Here is a 20,563-nt window from a genome sequence, read left to right on the forward strand (position 1 = left end):
GTGACAGCCATAAAGCACACATTCCTTCAAACAGATAGAAATTTTCTCCAAGTACAGAAGATTGAAGAAGGGAAGACCAAAGCCACTGTCTTTTGTACCTCACACATTTTAGAGTCTATTTCATCGTCACCAACTCCATTCCTTTTGATGACAATTTTCGAAGTTGGAACCTGTTTGCTTGTAATCTTATTATTTTTAATCTAGAAATGCATTTCCAGAATATTTCCATAACATTAGTTAAGGTCACTTATTTTCATGTCTCAATTTTTCATGTCTCAATTTTTCATGTAACAATGCTCCCTACCTCCTGTCTCAGCCCATTTGCTGATGATTATTTCATCCATGTCATTGCTACTTCTAGATTGAATATTACAACATATTCCTGGCCCAGCTACCTGCATTTTATCCTCAATGACTTGAGATTGTTAGAAACCCTGTGGCCCCTTTCCCAACTCATATTAAGCCACATTCAACCATTGTCCTCTGCTCACTGACCTATCGTGTCTTTGATTAATTATTGTCTGTATTTTAAAATTCTCACCTTTATTTTCAAATCCCTCCACACCCTCATCTCTCTCTAACTCCATAATGTCTTCCAACTCTCTGCAACATTGGCACTCATCTAATTCTGGCTCTTGAGCATCTCAAATTATAATTGTTTCACAATGGTGATTGCGTGGTTAGTAATGTTTAGAATTCCCTCCCTAAATCTGTCCATCTTTCTACATCTCTTTCTTCCTTCAGGTGACTTCCTAAAATCTATCTGTTTCATCAATATTTGGGTCATTTGCAAGCATTTTTCTTTATGTGGCTCAGTGTCAATGTGGAAAGGGGTGGTGCTGGAAAAGCACAGCAGGTCAGGCAGCATCCGAGGAGCAGGAAAGTCGATGTTTCGAGCATGAGCTCTTCACAGTTGAAACGCCGACTCTCCTGCTCTTCAGATGCCGCCTGACCAGCTGTGCTTTTCCAGCACCACACTTTTCGACTCTATCTCCAGCATCTTCAGTCCTTACTTTCTCCTCAGTGTCAAATGTGCTCATGTGTGAGTTTTTGCTGTCTTTTCAAGAAGTCTGAAAGCTAAGTAGCAAAAATAAAAGCTGATGATAGGGCGGCACGGTGGCATAGTGGTTAGCACTGTGCCAGAGACCTGGGTTCAATTCCCGCCTCAGGCGACTGACTGTGTGGAGTTTGCACATTCTCCCCGTGTCTGCATGGGTTTCCTCCGGGTGCTCTGGTTTCCTCCCACAGTCCAAAGATGTGCAGGTCAGGTGAATTGGCCATGCTAAATTGCCCGTAGTGTTAGGTAAGGGGTAAATGTAGGGAAATGGGTGAGTTGCGCTTCGGCGGGTTGGTGTGGACTTGTTGGGCCGAAGGGCCTGTTTCCACACTGTAAGTAATCTAATCTAATAAAAAGCAAGAAAAACAACAAAATGGGGCAGCAGCAAACCAAGAGGGAAAGAAAAAAGTTGAAAACAGAGAAAAAAAAATGGACCTGCGTAGAGATAATGGTGAGGAGAGAGCAGGAAACTCGAGGGTCTAAAGTAAGGGTTAGAACTAGACTGGTGCACAGCATTACCTGTAAGTAATCTAATCTAAAAAAAAGCAAGAAAAACAACAAAATGGGGCAGCAGCAAACCAAGAGGGAAAGAAAAAAGTTGAAAACAGAGAAAAGAAATGGACCTGCGTAGAGATAATGGTGAGGAGAGAGCAGGAAACTCGAGGGTCTAAAGTCAAGGTTAGAACTAGACTGGTGCACAGCATTACCTGTTGGCATCAGTGGAACAACGAGAGCTCCAGATTGACAGTAAGACTGAGGTCTGCAGTTTCAGACTGAAATTAAGATTGAGTTTGGATATTATCAGAGCACCTGAGTACAGGGTACAGCAGATGTCCTTTCTGAGTGCTCTGAACGCAAGTTGGACGACACTTGCAAAGAATGTTAATCCAGGATAGAGTGTGACCAAAATGTCTGAACCATTGTAGTGGTGTTTCACAGAAGCTTTAAAAATATGAGGGGTTTTGATAGAGCAGATAACGAAAAGGAATTGCTAGCTGGGCCACATGGAAGGGGAATGAGGTACATTAGGCAGGTTTTACAAAGGCAGGTTTTTCCTGAAGAAGGGCTCATATCCGAAACATCGATTCTCCTGCTCCTTGGATGCTGCCTGACCTGCTGCGCTTTTCCAGCAACACATTTTCAGGTTTTACAAAGAGTCAGCATATGTGCAACAAGTTAACTTCTTCATTGTTTTATTCAAAGACAATCTTTATTTGAGAAAAAGCAAAGAAAACAAAGCTGGAATTAATTTCCTTTATTGATGCCACTGCAATTAGAAAGGAACAAAGAACAGGGCGTAGTCTGATTACAGTAGGGCCAGTCAGACCATATTCAAGGTAAAGGTTGCTGAGCGATATATAACTCAGCAAGGCATCAACTTTGACAACCAACTCTGCAGAATGTGCCAGCCATGCACCTGTTTTGGGGGTGAAACGCCAAATTTTGAAGCCTCAGCCTTGTTTAAATAAGATTGCCAAGTACTGTGGGTCATGCAGCTATCCTGATGCACAACTCTAGATTCTAGCAAAATCTCAAATCAGGCAGCGTGGAAGCTGTCAATCTGGCAGCAAAGTTAAAAATCACACAACACCAGGTTATAGTCCAACAGGTTTAATTGGAAGCACACTAGCTTTCGGATCAATCTGGCAGCAAGTATAGTCTGGGGGTCGGGCAGGGGAGCAGGAGCTGGATAAGTTGTGATTGTGGACTGAAGATATTCAGAATTGCACTGGTCCTAAATGTTTTTGTGCGCCTGCAGAATCGTTAATGTTGTGGTAAGTTTACTGCTGCAATTTTGAGGCTGTTAATCCCTTTAATGCTGAGCCAAGTTTAAAACCAATCCCTAAGAATGTACGATATGAAAATAAACTGTGCTGAGAGTTGCTGTGTAATACTTTACAACTGATAGTGATAAAGATACTATTCTGGAGTATTTTCAGAGTATGAGTCTTGACCAATGGCATTGATAGATACTGACAGATATACATGTCTTACAGGTTTATAAATGGAAGATCAAGGCGAAATAAAATAAAATAGTAAATTTTACTTGAGATGTTACTGGGCAGAACTAATAAACATAGCTGATATAGGTTTGCCATAAATAGGGTATTAATTGTATATGTTTGTTATCTCAGAGGATTGATTAAACTTTTATTGCTGTAACTTTTTTTTACTTGGTTGCTATTGGTCATAATTGTTAAATAATTTAAAGATCTTCTGATTCATTGGCTGATTTGTCTGCTTTATGATTGGTTAACAGTGGTTTTGTTTACAAATGGCTAGGAAAGAGTTTAAAAGGGAAGTAATCTGGGAATAGTTGTAGAAGGGCGTAACTTTCAACATTGATCCAGTATCAAAGAAGAAACAACAATTTGAAGATGTTTTTGCTGAAAAGTTTGCACCTTACAGGTAAAAACAGCTTAGTATGTAACAACTGTCTGTGGTTTTGCTCCAAATCTGATTCAAGTACTGTGTATATACTATTTTTTCTGAAGATCAAACTGTACCAATTGTTTTATGCAGTGTTTTCTGTCATTGTCTCAACTCGCTGACTAAACCCTGCGGTAAAATCCTACTGGATGTGGGGTGTTCTGTGTAAAAAGCAGAACAAACAAATGTATTCAAATTTTAATATTGAGTTTTATCCATCCAAAATCATATTTTAAATCCAATTATTTAGGGATTGTAAAAATATTTGTGACACGTTTTGAATCTAATTACCAGACCTTGATATTTGTGCAGGGTTAGATCTAATGCCCAGGGTCAATGCAAATGTTCAACAACTGTTTAAGGTGGTATTTTGTTTAAGATTCAGGAAGTGGATGCATCAGAGATTAGTGAGAAAAACCTATTCTTCTCTACATTGTTAATTCAAATCAATTGCACTTTTTTAAACCACTGAAAATGTGCTAATTGTTTTTTTGTATGCAATTTGGCTTTGTTTTTATGATTAATATATGGAGACAATGCACAAATGTAAGGTTGGTTCTATGTACAATATTCTTCACCTGCAATTATTTCTTAGTAGAATCCCATAACAGGATAGATTATTGTAAGTTTTGATTTAGTCTGGTGGCAATCTCTTTGAGTTGACAAGGCTCTGAGTTGAAGACCCTCTCCAGGACTTGACCAGACAGCTGGAGGCTGATGAAAGTGTAAGGTGCCCTGTGTGAGACTGTCTGTGCCACAATCAGGCTGATTCAAATCTAAAAAAAACAGATTTACAGAATCTTACGTGGATTCATGCAGTTTTTGAGCAAAATAAAATGTAATTCTGTGAGTACAAATTCACCCCACAAACTTGTGTGTTTGTGGTGGGGGTTGGGGGAGATTAGGAGTGTCTGTGAGAGAGTGTGTGTGAGTGTAAAGGGGTATAAGTCTGTGAGAAGGTCCGTATGTATGTGTGAGCTTAAGAGAATGCGTCTATGTGAATATATGGGTCTGTAGGAGTGTGTGTCTCTGTAGGAATATGTGTGCGTGTGTGTCTGTAGGAGTGTGTGCGTGTGCAAGAGTGTGGCGCGTGTATGCAGTGGGGTCAGCTGAACCCAAAGTCCGGTTGAGGCCATCTCCATGGGTACCGAACTTGGCCATCAGCCTCTGCTCGGTCACTTTGCGTTCTTGCCTGCCCTGCAGCATATGAGGTAGGCAGCCTCACACGAGTACCTGACACGTACATAGTAGGAGGTGTTCCCATGCATAATAGTGGTATCAGTGTCAATATTCCGACACGTCTTGCAGCGTCTACTATGACAAGGTTGTATGGTGTTGTTGATCATACACTTCAGGCAAGGATGCCCTGAGGCACGGTACATTGCTGAGACCAAGCAGAGACTACGGCAATGGATAAATGGGCACCACACAACAACCAACACACAGGAGTGCTCCCTCCCAGTTGGAGAACATTACAACAGTCTAGGATATTTGACCTCGGACCATCTAGTGACCATTCCCTAAGGCGGACTTCAAGTCAGGCAACAACGTAAAGTGGCCGAGCAGAGGCTGATAGCCAAGTTCGATACCCATGGGGATGGCCTTAGCCAGAACCTTGGGTTCATGTCACACTACAGGTGACCCCACTGTACCACACACACACACTCCTACGCTCATACGCTCACAAATACACTCCCACACATGAGTTTGTGGGGTGAATTTGTCCTTGCATAATTACATCTTATTTTGCTCAAAAACTGCATTAATCCATGTAAGATTATTTTTAAGATTAGAATCAGTCTGAATACACACACACACACACACACACACTGTATTATCTGGGCTGACATGACACCAATTGTTAAAGTTCACTTGAGAATGCAACTTTTAAATGTTCTGCAATTTACATATGAAAGAACTGAAACCAACATGTTATTTCTAAAAGATGAGAGACTTAAACAATCCAGGTCTTTTTCAATAAATAACTTCAGTTACATCACACTGTAAACATTTGCTATAAATTGTGTCTTATGATCTTATACTCCACAACTACCTGATGAAGGAGCAGTGCTCTGAAAGCTAGTGCTTCCAAATAAACTTGTTGGACTATCACCTAGTGTTGTGATTTTTAACTTCCTACTGCTTATAATCCACCTTTTTGGTCATTTTATTACATAATGGGTTCCATATGATTTGGTTCGATTTTATTATTGTCACATGTCCCTTAGTACAGTGAAAAATATTGTTTTGCTTGCAGCACAGGCAGATCATACGATGCAAAGTGCATTAGGATAATAGAACAAAGCGAGGAATGCAATTTTATGGCTGCAGAGAGTGCACAGCTCAACACTGAATTTCACATTTGAGAGGTCCATTCAAAAGTCTAATAACAATGAGGAATAAGCTGTTCTTGAATCAATTAATATATGGGTAAATACTTTTTTTTTTAATGTCTTCTGCCCAACGGAAGAGGGTGGAAGAGAGTATAACCAGAGTGGGGGGGGAGGTGGTGGTGGTGTCATTGATTTATGTTGTTTGCTTTCCTGATGGAGTCAGTGGATGGAAGATTGGTTTATGTGATGGATTGGGCTGTGTTCATGATTCTCTAGTTTCTTGTAGTCTTGGGAAGCACAAGAAAGCACAACAACATCTCTACTTCTTCGGCATGTCCACAATGACTCTTTCTTTCCGTTTTTTTTATGGACATGCTGATACATCCAAATAGGATGCTGAACTTTCTCAGCCTCCTGAGAAAGTAAAGATGTTGTTGTGCTTTCTTGACCACTACACCCACATGGGTGGATCAGGACAGATTGTTGGGGATTATCACTTTCCAGGAATCTGACAGTCTTGACCATCTCCACATCAGCACTACTGATGCAGACAGGAATGTGCCCCCCACATCACTTCCTGAAGTCAATGAGTGATCGTTCTTGTTGATTTCTGCAGTGAAAGTGTGAGAAATGGTTAGCCATGGGACATCCTGTGCATAATGTTTTCTGATTTATGCATTGGAAATGTTGATTTAAAAGATAGAATCAAGGAGAGATTGTTTGTGTCCCCAGGAGATCTTCTAGTGATATTCTGAGCAGGTAATGGGAAGAAATAGTGGCAGAGAGAAGCCAAGAGTATTTCACCAGGAACATGACAATAAAGGACCATTTCCACTAGCTCTGCTTAAACATGAATGACTTAGATGCTCGTCACTAAATTATTTGTTCTGGCTGCTGGTGCTGTACTGTGTATATTTGGAGCTCTCTAAAGTTTTTTGGTAGTTTTACAGGGAGTGTTCAGACTTCTGCAGCAGAAGTATATTTTTAGCAATTCAAACACTGTACTGAACAAGTTCCTTTCAGACATGAGTATCTTTGTAGATCTTCCATTTGGAATTCCGTATGACTGAGAATGAGCTGAGCGACGTTCCATTGCAGTACTAGCTGCTAGAAAAAGGAGCAGGACAATGATGTAAAGATCACATCAGATCTACCAAGGGCTTTCAGAGATGCTATCCTCCTAAGTGAACTTCAGCAACAACCGATGCTGTGTTTGTCCTCATCTTTTTAAATAATGATTGAAATCTGCCAACGGCTACTGTTGTAACTTCAGATAAGCATCTTTGGCTGTTAAGGTTACCGTTGTCAGATACATACAAATTAAGAACATCTTCCAGATTGGAATGTAAGCAAAATCTGTATACTATTGTATAAAGGGAATTAGACACTGTTTTCTAGACAGAGATACAGAGATTGCCATGTGATCACCAATGAAAGAATGACCTCTGCACAGTCTTTGGAAACAAAACCCAACTTCCATTTCAAATGTTGGTTTGAGATATTAGGAAGTTGAGTGCAACTTTAAGAACTGCACACCACAAAGATCAATTCTCCCCGCCCACTTCCACATACAGGTAGTACTCCCATAACGCAGTAGTTGCGTTCCTGTGTGACACAGTGTTATAGAAAATTGCACAATATAAATAATGGGGCCTATGGGAAAAACAGGGTGGGACAAAGCGCCAAAAAATATTAGTAAAAATCAAAACAAAAATAATAGTTAGCCTAACACAAACGAGAGCACAATCTAAGTAAATCTTTAAATCGTATATTTTAATGAAATAATACAGTAATTTTAACACTAAAATCATTGATAGCATAGTCCTTTTCACAAAGCTCTTCACCAGAAAGCACATATTCTGACTGACCATGTGATGCCAACACAGAAATCCAGTCCTCCAGATTCTTCCCTGGTTTGAAATAAAGTTACTTCTAAATATTGACTATAATTCTCAGTTTCAAGGCTTGCAGAGCTGACTACATTCCTGTTTTAGCTGAACACACTGAATTTGCATTTTGCAGACAGAGGGTCCTGAGGCTGGGTTTTGCTGCCCAGGTAAGTGCCAGGGATTGAATCGTGTAACAGTGAAGGGAATTTGCTTTATTCAAAAAGTCCACAATTCACTAATTGCATTACAGCCAAATTACATTTAATAAATGTGTGTTATAGAAGAAAGATCTGTAGGTTTCAAACACGTGAGTTGCAATCATCCTTACATTGAACATCATTTGAGAATCTCATTTAATCGCTTAACCTAAAGAGAGTGTTTCAAATGGTAACTTCTCTCGTGTGTAATGTGAACTGGTCATTCTTCAGATGTATAGCCATTCATACTGCTTACCTACAGAAATAATGAGAATATTAATTTCTTGCTCCTAATAGGTCTGCTCCTTCTTGGGCTAGTGCTGTTAGGCCATACAGAAAGACCATTAGCAAAGGCTGGCACTAAAACTGTTTGGACAGGAAAAGGATCAACAGAAAATTTGAAAGAAATAATGATTGGAAGATGCTTCAACTACCTTGGAACAGTAAATGTTGATGCAGGGTAGGTGACTTTATCGTTCTTTCCTTGGCATAGCATTACTCCATGTGATAATTTTCAATGTAGTTGCCTGATGTACAGAACCTGGGTATTACTGACAAAAAAGATCTGCTATTGAAGCTTTTTAATCTTGAACTTGTCAAGACAGGCACATATTATGAAAGTATGTTAGATGAAATATTATAGAGTCATACAGCACAGAAAAGACCCTTCGGTCCAGCCAGTCTATGCCAAATTTAATCCCAAACTAATCTAGTCCCACCTGCCTGCTCCTGGCCCGTATCCCTCCAAACCTTCCCTATTCATGTACTTATCTTTTAAACATTGTAATTGTACCTGCAACCACCACTTCCTCAGGGAGTTCATTCCATGCAAACCACCCTCTGTGGGGAAAACAATTTGCCCCTCCTGTCTTTTTTTTTATAAATCTCTCTCCTCTCTCCTTAATGTGCTCCCTGGTCTTGAAATCCCCCATCCTAGGGAAAAGACAATTACCATTAACTCTACCTCATTATTTTATAAACTTCTATCAGCTCACCTCTCAACCTCCAACGCTCCAGTGAAAAAAGTCCCAGCCTTTCTTTATAACTCAAACCTTCCACAACCAGCAACATCCTGATAAATCTCTTCTGAACCCTCTCCAGCTTAATAATATCCTTCCTATAACTTTAGAATATCATTGAATGGATGTATATCTGTATCTAAGATTTTTTGGAGGGAAAAAAACTTTTGGTTTAAGTTAGTCGCCTATTCTTCAGTGCTATATTTTGTAAATAAAACTAACTGCTGGACTGGAGATGCTAGGTATGTGACACAGAGGTCACCTGAATCGGTTTGTGGTGTAATAGAGATGTTGGGCTTGTACGGGGAGTTCGAGAGATATAGAACATAGAATAGTACAGCACAGAACAGGCCCTTCAGCCCATGATGTTGTGCCGACCACTGATCCTCATGTATGCACCCTCAAATTTGTGACTATATGCATGTCCAGCAGTCTCTTAAATGTCCCCAATGACCTTGCTTCCACAATTGCTGCTGGCAACGCATTCCATGCTCTCTCAACTGTGTAAAGAACCTGCCTCTGACATCCCCTCTATACTTTCCTCCAACCAGCTTAAAACTATGACCCCTCGTGTTAGCCATTTCTGCCCTGGGAAATAGTCTCTGGCTATTGACTCTATCTATGCCTCTCATTATCTTGTATACCTCAATTAGGTCCCCTCTCCTCCTCCTTTTCTCCAATGAAAAAAGTCCGAGCTCAGTCAACCTCTCTTCATAAGATAAGCCCTCCAGTCCAGGCAGCATCCTGGTAAACCTCCTCTGAACCCTCTCCAAAGCATCCGCATCTTTCCTATAATAGGGTGACCAGAACTGGACGCAGTATTCCAAGTGCGGTCTAACCAATGTTTTATAGAGCTGCAACAAGATCTCACGGCTCTTAAACTTAATCCCCCTGTTACTGAAAGCCAAAACACCATATGCTTTCTTAACAACTCTATCCACTTGGGTGGCCATTTTAAGGGATCTATGTACCTGCACACCAAGATCCCTCTGTTCCTCCACACTGCCAAGAATTCTATCCTTAATCCTGTACTTAGCTTTCAAATTCGACCTTCCAAAATGCATCACCTCGCATTTATCCAGGTTGAACTCCATCTGCCACCTCTCAGCCCATCTCTGCATCCTGTCAATGTCCCGCTGCAGCCTACAACAGCCCTCTATACTGTCAACGACACCTCCAACCTTTGTGTCATCTGCAAACTTGCTGACCCATCCTTCAATATCCTCATCCAAGTCATTCATAAAAATTACAAACAGTAGAGGCCCAAGGACAGAGCCCTGTGGAACACCACTCACCACTGACTTCCAGGCAGAATATTTTCCTTCTACTACCACTCGCTGTCTTCTGGTAGTCAGCCAATTCTGTATCCAGACAGCTAAGTTCCCCTGTATCCCATTCCTCCTGACCTTCTGAATGAACCTACCATGGGGAACCTTATCAAATGCCTTGCTGAAGTCCATATACACCACATCCACAGCTCGACCCTCATCAACTTTTCTAGTCACATCCTCAAAGAACTCTAAGGTTTGTGAGGCATGCCCTGCCCTTCACAAAGCCGTGTTGAATGCATTTAATCAAGCCATGCTCTTCCAGATGGTCATAAATCCTATCCCTCAGAATCCTTTCTAACACCTTGCAGACGACAGACGTAAGACTTACTGGTCTGTATCTTGGTGGAACAATGGTTTTTGCTCTCTCTCTTTTCTATGAAATCCCTTTTGTTGATGTTTGTGAGTTGAAACCCATTGAAATACATCATCACCACAAGAGGAGGGTTCTTGAGTAAGATATCTTCATTGCAAGGCATGAATTCTTTAAAGGAGAAATCAAAATCCAACAACTGTCTGAATAAAAGCAATTCAGCTAACGACATTTTATCCAGGAAGAAATCCCAGTGTCAACAACTTGAGAGTAATCTATCTTTGGCTATAGACAAACATTTCAACAATCTGCAAATTAATATCTTTTCTGAATTTAGTTGTTACTTGTGTGCTTAAATAAGAATGAAAGTTCTCACTAAAAACAGTCAGAATTTGGCTAAATTTTCTTTCATTATTCAACCAACAAGCAAGTAGGATATCAATGGAATCAGTGCCAAACCCCTCACTCCAACTGTGATTTAATCCCTCCCCTCCTTTCCTCCTGCACTTGCTTTATTACGGCTGGCTGTCCCTTCCCCCAATTACTGCATGCAAATGTCAGCAAGGAAATGAGACCCATGTTCTTGTCCTTCAGAACACTCTTAAATTGCCACAGTGCAATTCAAATGTCTGCATTTATCTGTGTGGGTATGATCGTTGGGTGTTGCTGTTCAATTTATACTAGAATCAGATTGAGTCCTGAGAGACTCATTAGTTTCTTTACAATTAAATCCATGCCCCAATTGTAGAAATTATTTTGAAGAAGGAATAATACATATGGGGTTACTATATTTTTAAGTTTAGAGTTTTTGATGCATAATAAAAGAATCAATTTCTAGCCCAGTAAAACATTCTTCCCATCTCTGCATCTCCAAATGCAAAGGCTCGTTGACATCTCTTCCTCCATTTTTGTGATGGCCATCATTGCTCCAGTCAGAATCATTCATGTCATTCTTTGTGACTTTTATCGATGGTACACTATCCCTCCTTGGCCTCCTTGAATTTATCAGAAAATTCAATATAGTGAATCATTCCACCCTTTCCTGTCTACCTTTCCATCAACCTTGGTGATTCTGTTTCAATATGGTTCCACGCAGCCTTATAAAGAGGCCGTCTGTTCAGCCTGCTTTTGTGGAATCAGTATTCAGATGGCATTATTATAAATGCCTGGCTGAACTTCAAACATTACTGATCTACTTCAATTATAGCAAGCAAAGTTAATACCATTGTAAAGGATGGGGAAAGCTTTATTTGACATTTTGAGTTATAAAGAAGATTATTAATAGAGTTTTTTTCATTTATATGTATGCTTGTTTATCTAAGAGTAAGAAGTCTGATATGGATTCTGTGAATAGCACTACAGTGGTAGTAAGCTGATCTCTTTTTAAAGCAACTTTTCAAAGTCTCTGCTTATTGTGTTAATTTCAGGAACATTTAAAAGTCTTGCCAGAATTACCAATGCCTTATTGTATACGGTGAATACCGGAAAAAGATGATCATAGGGGTATGACAAAGCATGGAAAGAGAATGGGGCATTTAAGGACATAGGAGATAAGAAGACACATTGAGGGTATCTAAGAGGAATGGAAGATGAGTGGGACAGTAAAGGGAGTAAGATATGAGGCTTGCTTGGATCATCATGGAATGAGGGTGTTACTGGCTCGGCTAGCATTTATTGCCCATTGGGCAGGTAAGAGTCAACCACATTGCTGTGGGTCTGGAGTCACCTGTAGGCCTGACCAGGTAAGGATGGCAGTTTCCGTCACTAAAGGACATTAGTGAACCAGATGGCTTTTCCTGGCAATTGACCATGGTAACAAGGTCATCATTCGACTCTTAATTCCAGATATTTATTGAGTTCAAATTCCACCACCTGCCATGGCAGGATTTGAGCTCCCGTCCCCAGAACATTACCAATATCTCTGGATCAATAATCTAACGATAATGCCATCGGGCCATTCCTCCCTTCCTTTGGGATTGTCGATGCATGCTGTAGTGATGATAGGATGTGTGCAAAATAATAAGATGTCAATCACCCAGATTCTTTAAATTAAGAAACAACTGAAACTTCAACTCAGCCGAGACCAGAGAGTCAAAGCTGTCAATCAAGCAGGGACTCTGTTCCATGAACCGCGACTCTTCAAGAAGTTGGTCTAACTCCATGAAACTTGTAAAGGAGAGCTATTTCCCCCTGTTTGGAGCTGGCCAGGTGGAGAGTGCCCTGTGTAAGTCCCACAGCCAGTCACTCTCAAATATCATCTCTCCTGAAAATTAAGGCCCAGGATTAGTGCCAGGAATCTGGAGTTGGGATATGCTCTTTTTTTTTAAAAGCACTTCCGAATCATACCAATCTATTGATAATCCAGGGCCATGTTTCCCAAGTTACATCACATAAGGTTTCTTTTCAAAGATATAAAGTGCTGGAGGATGTTGTGCATGGCACTACACAAATCCTGCCTCTTTATTTAGCTGCATGTTTTTGTCAGGGATTTTCAGCAACAGTGTTTCCCAGCAGTAATGAAAATAGATTACTTAATTCTGATGGTGTATTTGCTTTTATTTGTCAGGGAGAAAGACTGTCCAAATCTATGGGTAGCATTTCTGAGTGCATTTAGTGAGAAGGATCCATGCAAAATTACAACAGAGGATTATAAACCATTTCTGGATTTGGCAGGCCATGACATTCCAATTAACCAGGTAAGGAACTTCAGGAGCCTCTCGTGATAGTCTAAAGTAAAATACAGGAATAATATTGAAACTTCACTTTATTTGATGTAATTTGTCAATGGTAATTCATTGAATATGAATAGATGGAATATTTGACATTATAGTTTTAATAGCATTGAGCTAGAAGCCAGATGTAGGTTTAAATCCCACTATGAAATTTGTAAAATTGAATTCAATAAGTCTCTTTAATTTGTGGGCTGACAAAAGAAAAGATTGATATGGAAACTACTAACTTACTCAATGAAGTCCTTCACTAAAGAGGACTTTTCTATCCTCATCCAGACAGACCTAAATATAAATAAATTCCACAATACATCATTGGCTCTTGCACCGCTTGGTGTTGAGAGTACCAAGAATGGGCAACGTTACCTAACAGGGCACCAAAGAAAAGTTTAAATTCACATTCCTATTGCATTACAATTCTCCATGCTGCCATTGATATTCCTGTGTGGGTGTGCCAGAGGACGGGTAAAGAAGTCAGGACCGAGACACAGCACTTTACCAATCATTTCTAACCACACAAAGTTATGACCAAGCGGAAATTACCCAATTGGTCATGCAGATCGATGAATAATAAAATATTGCTTACAATAGTGGTAAAACTATTGGGGCGACATGGTGGTTCAGTGGTAAGCATTGCTGCTTCTCAGTGCCAGGGACCCAGGTTCAATTCCAGCCTCTGGCAACTATCTGTGTGGAGTTTGCACATTCTGTGTGGGTTTCCTCCCACAGTCCAATGATGTGCGGCTTAGATGAATTGGCCATGCTAAACTTGCTAGGCAGATGTGGGTACTGCAGATGCTGAAGATTAGACTCCCATAGTGTTCAGGGATGTGAAGGTTAGGTACATTAGTCAGAGATAAGTATAAGATAGGGACATGGGTCTGGGTGGGTTAATCTTCGGTGTGGACTTGTTGGGACGAACGGCCTGTTTCCACACTGTCAGGATTTTATGATCTAAAACTAAGCAGATGGCTGAAATTTTAAGACAATCGTGAAAAGAATTAAAGAACAAGCCGAGGGGCTTTGGGTGGAATTTATATCAATTCTGATTTGTTATATTAGTTATCCCTTAAGTTATGGAAAGTGATAAGATGAGTCCACATGGAAGTTTCAAGTGCATTTTCACTATCACTGGTTTTATATTATTGGACAAAATCTGGTTGAGCTGCATTGAATGGCACAAAATAGAACAGCCTATGTAGTCCAATGTATCTGCACTGGTATTCATGAGGCAAATATGTCACAAATATGAGATTGTTTCAAGATTTGTATCTTTAGCGTGCAGTATTGCTGGCCGTAATCTAATCTTGAAGTGAAGTCCCTAACTGCTTTTAAAAAGTTATTCCCCAGTTGTTTGCAAAAGAAGAATGTTAAAGGAATGAAGGAGTGACCAGGAAAGGGGAACTTCAACTATTAGTCTTCCAGCTGCTATTTGGAAGGTTAAAGTAACTGAACAACAATATTTCACATTTTTACTACTTTTACTGTGAAAAACAGACTAAAAGAACTTTTGTCTAAGCAATATATGAAGAGTACAGAATGGAACATTTCCCATTTGACTGTAAATACAAGGAGAATTCAAGTTTCTGTGTATACATTACAGTATTCTTTATAAACAATCATTTCTCCAGAATCTAATCCAAAGAGATTCTTATTTCCTGAACGTTTACTTCTATTCTGTTCCTTTCTCCACCTGTTAACCTCTGTCCATGTAACTGCCCACAATGGTGGGTAATATCCTGGAGATATTCTCTTGATGAAAGCCTAAAATTCTTGTTAACTTCTCTCAAATTTAGTCTTTTCAATCCATGCATGAGATCCATTCCTGTGCAGTGAACCACAGATTTGCTTCCTGTAGTTGTTCTTCCTCTTTATTCACACATCCCGTGTCTGTTAGTTTTAGGGATGACTTAAGCTTTGAGAGCTGAAGGGTTTCTATCTCCATGGATACATGAATCACATGGGGCTAGTATCCTGGTAGAAATGCCAATCAGTTACCCATGAGGCAAACTCCCTTTGAACTTGGAACTACGTCAGCAGTTTAGCATATAATGGTTCACAACTTGACTTTCTCAACAATTGCTGAAGATATTGGACACTAACAGTTTAACCACTGTACGCAAAGATGTTGCTGCCAATACTTCCAATTGTGAACACCTTGTCAAAACAACCTGGGCCTCACTTTATCCTTTAACAGCCATGACACTTGGGCTTGTTGTTAGGCAGAACTTATGGCAGATCATAATGTCCCCTTCATTTTCCTCTAAGCTAAATACAGCTTGATAACAATCTGAAACATAACAATCTATAAATCTGATACATGTGATGTACTTCCCTCATGAAGGCCAGTGCTGACCTGATGAACTATATAGGCTGTTCTGTTTCGTGACATTCAATGGAAGAACTTGATTTTGTCCAACAATGTAACGTGATAATAAATTAGCAACTTTATTTTAATAAATGTTTTCATTGAAGGACATTAATATAAAAATAAGGACGGATGTCAAATTGACTAATAATTCTCTGCTGGCTATTTTACATTATCATATAATCTAGATCAGGTATTCTATTAATACTCTGTGGATCCCTTTTAAAATTTGTTTTACCAACTCATTTTAATGACTTTTTAAATCTATTTGCTAGGACCACCTCTTGGTGGCTCTTTGTGGATCCCTAAATGATAAAGCAAGCCACAAGTATCTGAATAACACGCCAGCTCTAAGCATCCTACCTTGGTTGAATAAGCAGAAAGATTATTTCCAATTGAAGTCAGTCACTCGCTGACCTCCACTAAATTTCATAAAGTACTTACCTGTTGATTTTCTTTAATATTAAAATTCATTTTTAAGGAAGAAAGCCCCAACACATAATAATAATCCATTGGGTGCAATCCCATATCCTTTTTGATATGCATGTTGTTTCTTTTGAATTTCAATAACACTGCTGAGACTTTATTATATTATTTATATTTATGCCATGTAGTCAATCTTCTGGAGCCAGACCAAAGGGCTCATTCTTCAGTACACTGGTGTTACACACAAGGTGATGCCTCTTGAGAGCACTCTGGTTGGTTATATGGTGGACGGCCTGAACTGGTGTGGAAAACTCTCCAGCCCAGGTGAGTAATCACATCCTTTACGACAGAGAGCATGAACAGCCTATAATACCTAGACCCCATCCATTTTGAAATATCCATATACAAACGTATGGCTTTGGAGCAGGTGTTGGCCATTCAACCCATCGAATCTCTTCTACCACTTGGTAAGAATCTGGTTAATCTGATTTTGGCCTGAACTCCACTCTCCTGCCAACTTTCTATTTTCTTTGCTCCTTTTACTAACAGCAAAAAACCTACTTTTTCTTAGTGTCTGATTGCAAGTTTTAAAACCAATCTCTCCCTGTTCTCACTACCTATCTATAAGCAGATTGTGATTTGATTTTTCTCCTTTTTTAAGCAGTGGTAAGTCCACTCTTTGTTTGTGGGTTCTGACTTTGTAAGGGCCATGACAACCATGTAGTAAGGTGAGAAAAGTTGTAAGGCTTATTTCACACACTCTTTGATGCAGTGATGGGGGTTTCTCCACATACAGACACACTAAAAAACCTACAACGAAATCGATAAAGGGAAAAGATAAAGCGATTATTCAGCTCTTAACTTGAATCGCGCATGCTTTGCATCTATCAATGTCTTTGCTTTCAAGGTAAGGTTCAGGGTTAGCTAGTAGTCTGAAATTCCTCTGTGGAGGTGTTTGATTGGCTAGTTCACAGTTGAGATTTTTAGTCCTTAACTTCTCTTTAAAATTCCCTTCCAAGTTTTTGGAAAAAGTTTTCGCTCGCTTGTAATTTCTGTTTTGCAATTTTGACAAAGGAGGTTGATTTGCACTGAGGCTTCCTTCCATTGTAGCTCAGAGTTAAGATGTTGGGTATTGTCATTAACTATTATATATAGCAGGGCTGATCCCTAAACCATCTGCTATTTCAAAATTGTATTTTTGTAAAGACAGTTGGGTTCCATGCTGTGGCAGTCATGTCATCAAGCTTTCTAGGTGAAGACAAGTATTTCCAGCAAGGCAAAGACTTGCATTTCAGATAGCCATCTGTCTATGGCCCATTGACAAGGTTAAGTTTAAAAAATCATTAATCCATCTTGTTGTGGACTGATGTAACATGTAAATCTTTTATGTAAGTATTTTTATTGTAGCTTTGACATTTCCATAGCCAACACAATAGTTATCAATCCATACCCATCATGAGATTCTTGGTGTTTATTGTCTGGCTGATATTAACTTTTAAGAACTTTCTGCTGTTTTTGCCTTTAAATATGTTTTAACACTATTTTTTGCACTAAATAGTTTTTGCACTATTTGTGACATTATGTTTTATAAATATTTATTGATTTGGCTTCTATTGCTGTCTGCAAAAGAGTTTTGCAGACTCACCACCCTCTGGCTTGCTGGCACTTCTTAATTAACTTGCATTTTTTCATGTGACTATTCCAAATAACTGTTTAAGAAGTTTCCCTGCTGCTGAAGTTAAAATGAGTGGTCTGTAATTATTGGGTTCATCTTTCCAACCTTGTTTGAGCAAAGGGTGTTACATCTGCACTTCTGTAGTCACTGGCACCACCCCTGAGTTTGGGGAAGATTGCAAAGCTAATACCATTGCCTCTGCAATTTCCACTCTTGCATCCTTCAGTATTCTCAAAATGTGCCTCCACATTCAAATTAGGCCTGAGAGATTGTTATAAATTTTTGTTCAAAGAAACCTATTTGTAAGTTTAAGGTTTTATACTGTTTTTCTTTTAAAAACAATGTCTCGACATTTAAAACCATTTAAAAAGTTCTGAATATTAAACAAGCAACTCCTTTACATTAGCAACTGTGATACTTACATGCACAATAATTTGATTTGTTTCAGAACCTAATTTTGAAGAATGTCCTGGGTGGAAAGAGTGCGAAAACAATTCAATAAGTTCATTTTGGAAGGCAGCATCTGAAGATGTAAGTATATTGTTTTTCACTGAAGTAAGTCCGGTGGACTTAGTGTATTGCTCGAGGTTAGTAACACTGGAACAACATCTTTTCTGGTTCAAGATCAGCTATGTCCTATTCGGTATTAGGTCCAATATATATCCTCACATAATAATAAAATCAGAGTCTTTATTTGTATCGGTGTGGTCAAAGCCCACCCAACCCCTACAACAAAAAGACCATTCCTGGGGATCGATTCCTCCACCTCATCAATTATACACCTTTTTATTTCAATTTCATTTAAGAATCACCTCCTGTTTCATCATGTAAGATAGCTGCATAATACATAAGCTGCAGTAGAAACAGGATTGTAGAAATGACAAGGATATTGCTTAAACAAAAGAAGGGAAAGCAAATCATCATGTGAATGATTTTCTGCTGCAAACAAAATGAGTGAACATCAAGTGAACAGGATTGGTGTTCAATTGACATGCCCTTATGATTGTTGCCACCAAAATTATCATTTTCATTTGTCATCCTGGACAAAATACTGTCTCTGTTTTGTGCACATGGGACCTTGTGTTGGCCTGAATCAGCATATTTAGAGAGAAGAAAATTAGAATTGAAGTGAGAATAATTAGGGCATAAAAGAAAGACATCAAACGCTTCTGTTGTTTCAAAGATGAAGCTCTGGATGAAACTGAAGAGAAAAGGAATCAATTTTAAAATAAAAGTGTCACTTAAGGAAAAATACCTTGTAAACTACAGAAACAAACTTTTAATCCTAATTCTAATTTTGAATGCAGTCAGGAGTGGAGTAGGAGGGAAATTGTCTTGAACAGTTTAGTGTTGGGGGTGTTATTTTATCTCATCTGCCTCCATTTAATTGCTCTAGTCTATTTCCAAACAGAAACCCCAAACGGATTGGGGCAGTGACTCCATGGCTGATAGGAATGGGGATTGTACTATGAAATGCAAGTTGCCATGGTCCCAGGGCCATGATGAGCAAGAGAACTTAATGCTGGCAGAAAAATTACCAAGGAACATTTGAAGCTAAGAGGGAGATACAAGGCCCATTGTCAGCAAGATCTAAGAACTGCTGGCCCATTGTCAGCAAGATCTAAGCACTGCTTGTAGGGCCAGAACAAGGCCTAACCAAAGGGTTTTTTTTAAAAAAAAACCTGCCTTAGCTACTCTGCTAAATTCTAGCAGGTTTGGACTTTTAAAAGGCTTTTGGGACAGTGCCACACATTAGGCACTGCTTGTAGGGCCAGAACAAGGCCTAACCAAAGGGTTTTTTTTTTAAAAAAAACCTGCCTTAGCTACTCTGCTAAATTCTAGCAGGTTTGGACTTTTAAAAGGCTTTTGGTACAGTGCCACACATTAGACTTGAGTAATGTTATCAGGCATGGAATAAAAGCAACAGTAACAATGTGGATTCAAAATTGGCTGAGAAATAGGAAATAGAGAGTGCTAGCTATTTTTTCAGACTGGAAGAAGATTTGCAGTTCCCCAGTATTGGGAACCTTCCTTTCCCCTGCACATCAGTAGTCTAGATCTTGCTGTGCAGGGGACATTTGCGAATGACCCAAATCTCAGGAAAATTTATAAACTGTGAAGGGGACAGTTTAGATCTCCAAAAGAACATGTTGGTGGAGTGGCTGGAGAGATAGCAGATGAACATTAATGCACAGAAGTGTGAGATGAGACACTTTGGTAGGAAAAACATGGTCAGATAATATTAAAAAGGTATGCATCAGTAGAGAGACTTGGTTATAAGTGTACATAAATCATTAAAAGTTGGAAGGCAGGTATAGAGCTGTTGTTAAAGCATACAGTATTCTAAGCTTCATAAATAAGAGCACAGAGTACAAATGTGGGAAGTTTTTATATTTAGTTCATCATAAGACATGAGTTAGACCTCAGATGGAGTATTGTGTACAATTCTAGGTGTCATACTATAGGAAGAAAATGAATGCTGTTGTGGTTCTGTTCGCCGAGCTGGAAGTTTTTGTTGCAAACGTTTCGTCCCCTGGCTAGGCGACATCATCAGTGCTTGGGAGCCTCCTGCGAAGTGCTTCTTTGATGTTTCCTCCGGTGTTTATAGTGGTCTGTCCCTGCCGCTTCCGGTTGTCAGTTTCAGCTGTCCACTGTAGTGGTTGGTATATTGGGTCCAGGTCGATGTGTTTGTTGATGGAGTTTGTGGATGAATGCCATGCCTCTAGGAATTCCCTGGCTGTTCTCTGTCTGGCTTGACCTGTGATAGTAGTGTTGTCCCAGTCGAATTCATGTTGCTAG

The 20,563-nt window shown here is 39.5% G+C and overlaps 1 protein-coding gene across 2 annotated transcripts in view; it reads left to right on the plus strand.

The window, feature by feature from the left end:
* Positions 1-3,353: 3,353 nt before the first annotated feature.
* The window catches only part of LOC122551973 (ADP-ribosyl cyclase/cyclic ADP-ribose hydrolase 1-like), a 40,724-nt gene continuing 23,514 nt past the window's right edge, over positions 3,354-20,563 (plus strand). The window contains exons 1-5 of one of the 2 annotated variants that reach the window (XR_006312243.1): positions 3,354-3,466; positions 8,204-8,366; positions 13,133-13,262; positions 16,278-16,413; positions 18,213-18,295. Coding sequence is in view for 1 of the 2 variants with exons in the window: in XM_043694540.1 (XP_043550475.1) it covers positions 3,436-3,466; positions 8,204-8,366; positions 13,133-13,262; positions 16,278-16,413; positions 18,213-18,295 (543 nt within the window). In the remaining variant the exon portion in view is untranslated. The remainder of the gene's footprint in view (positions 3,467-8,203; positions 8,367-13,132; positions 13,263-16,277; positions 16,414-18,212; positions 18,296-20,563) is intronic. The other variant, XM_043694540.1, reaches the window with a different exon arrangement.

This window comes from Chiloscyllium plagiosum, chromosome 1 (genome assembly GCF_004010195.1).
Source record: "Chiloscyllium plagiosum isolate BGI_BamShark_2017 chromosome 1, ASM401019v2, whole genome shotgun sequence".
Lineage (NCBI taxonomy): Eukaryota > Metazoa > Chordata > Chondrichthyes > Orectolobiformes > Hemiscylliidae > Chiloscyllium > Chiloscyllium plagiosum.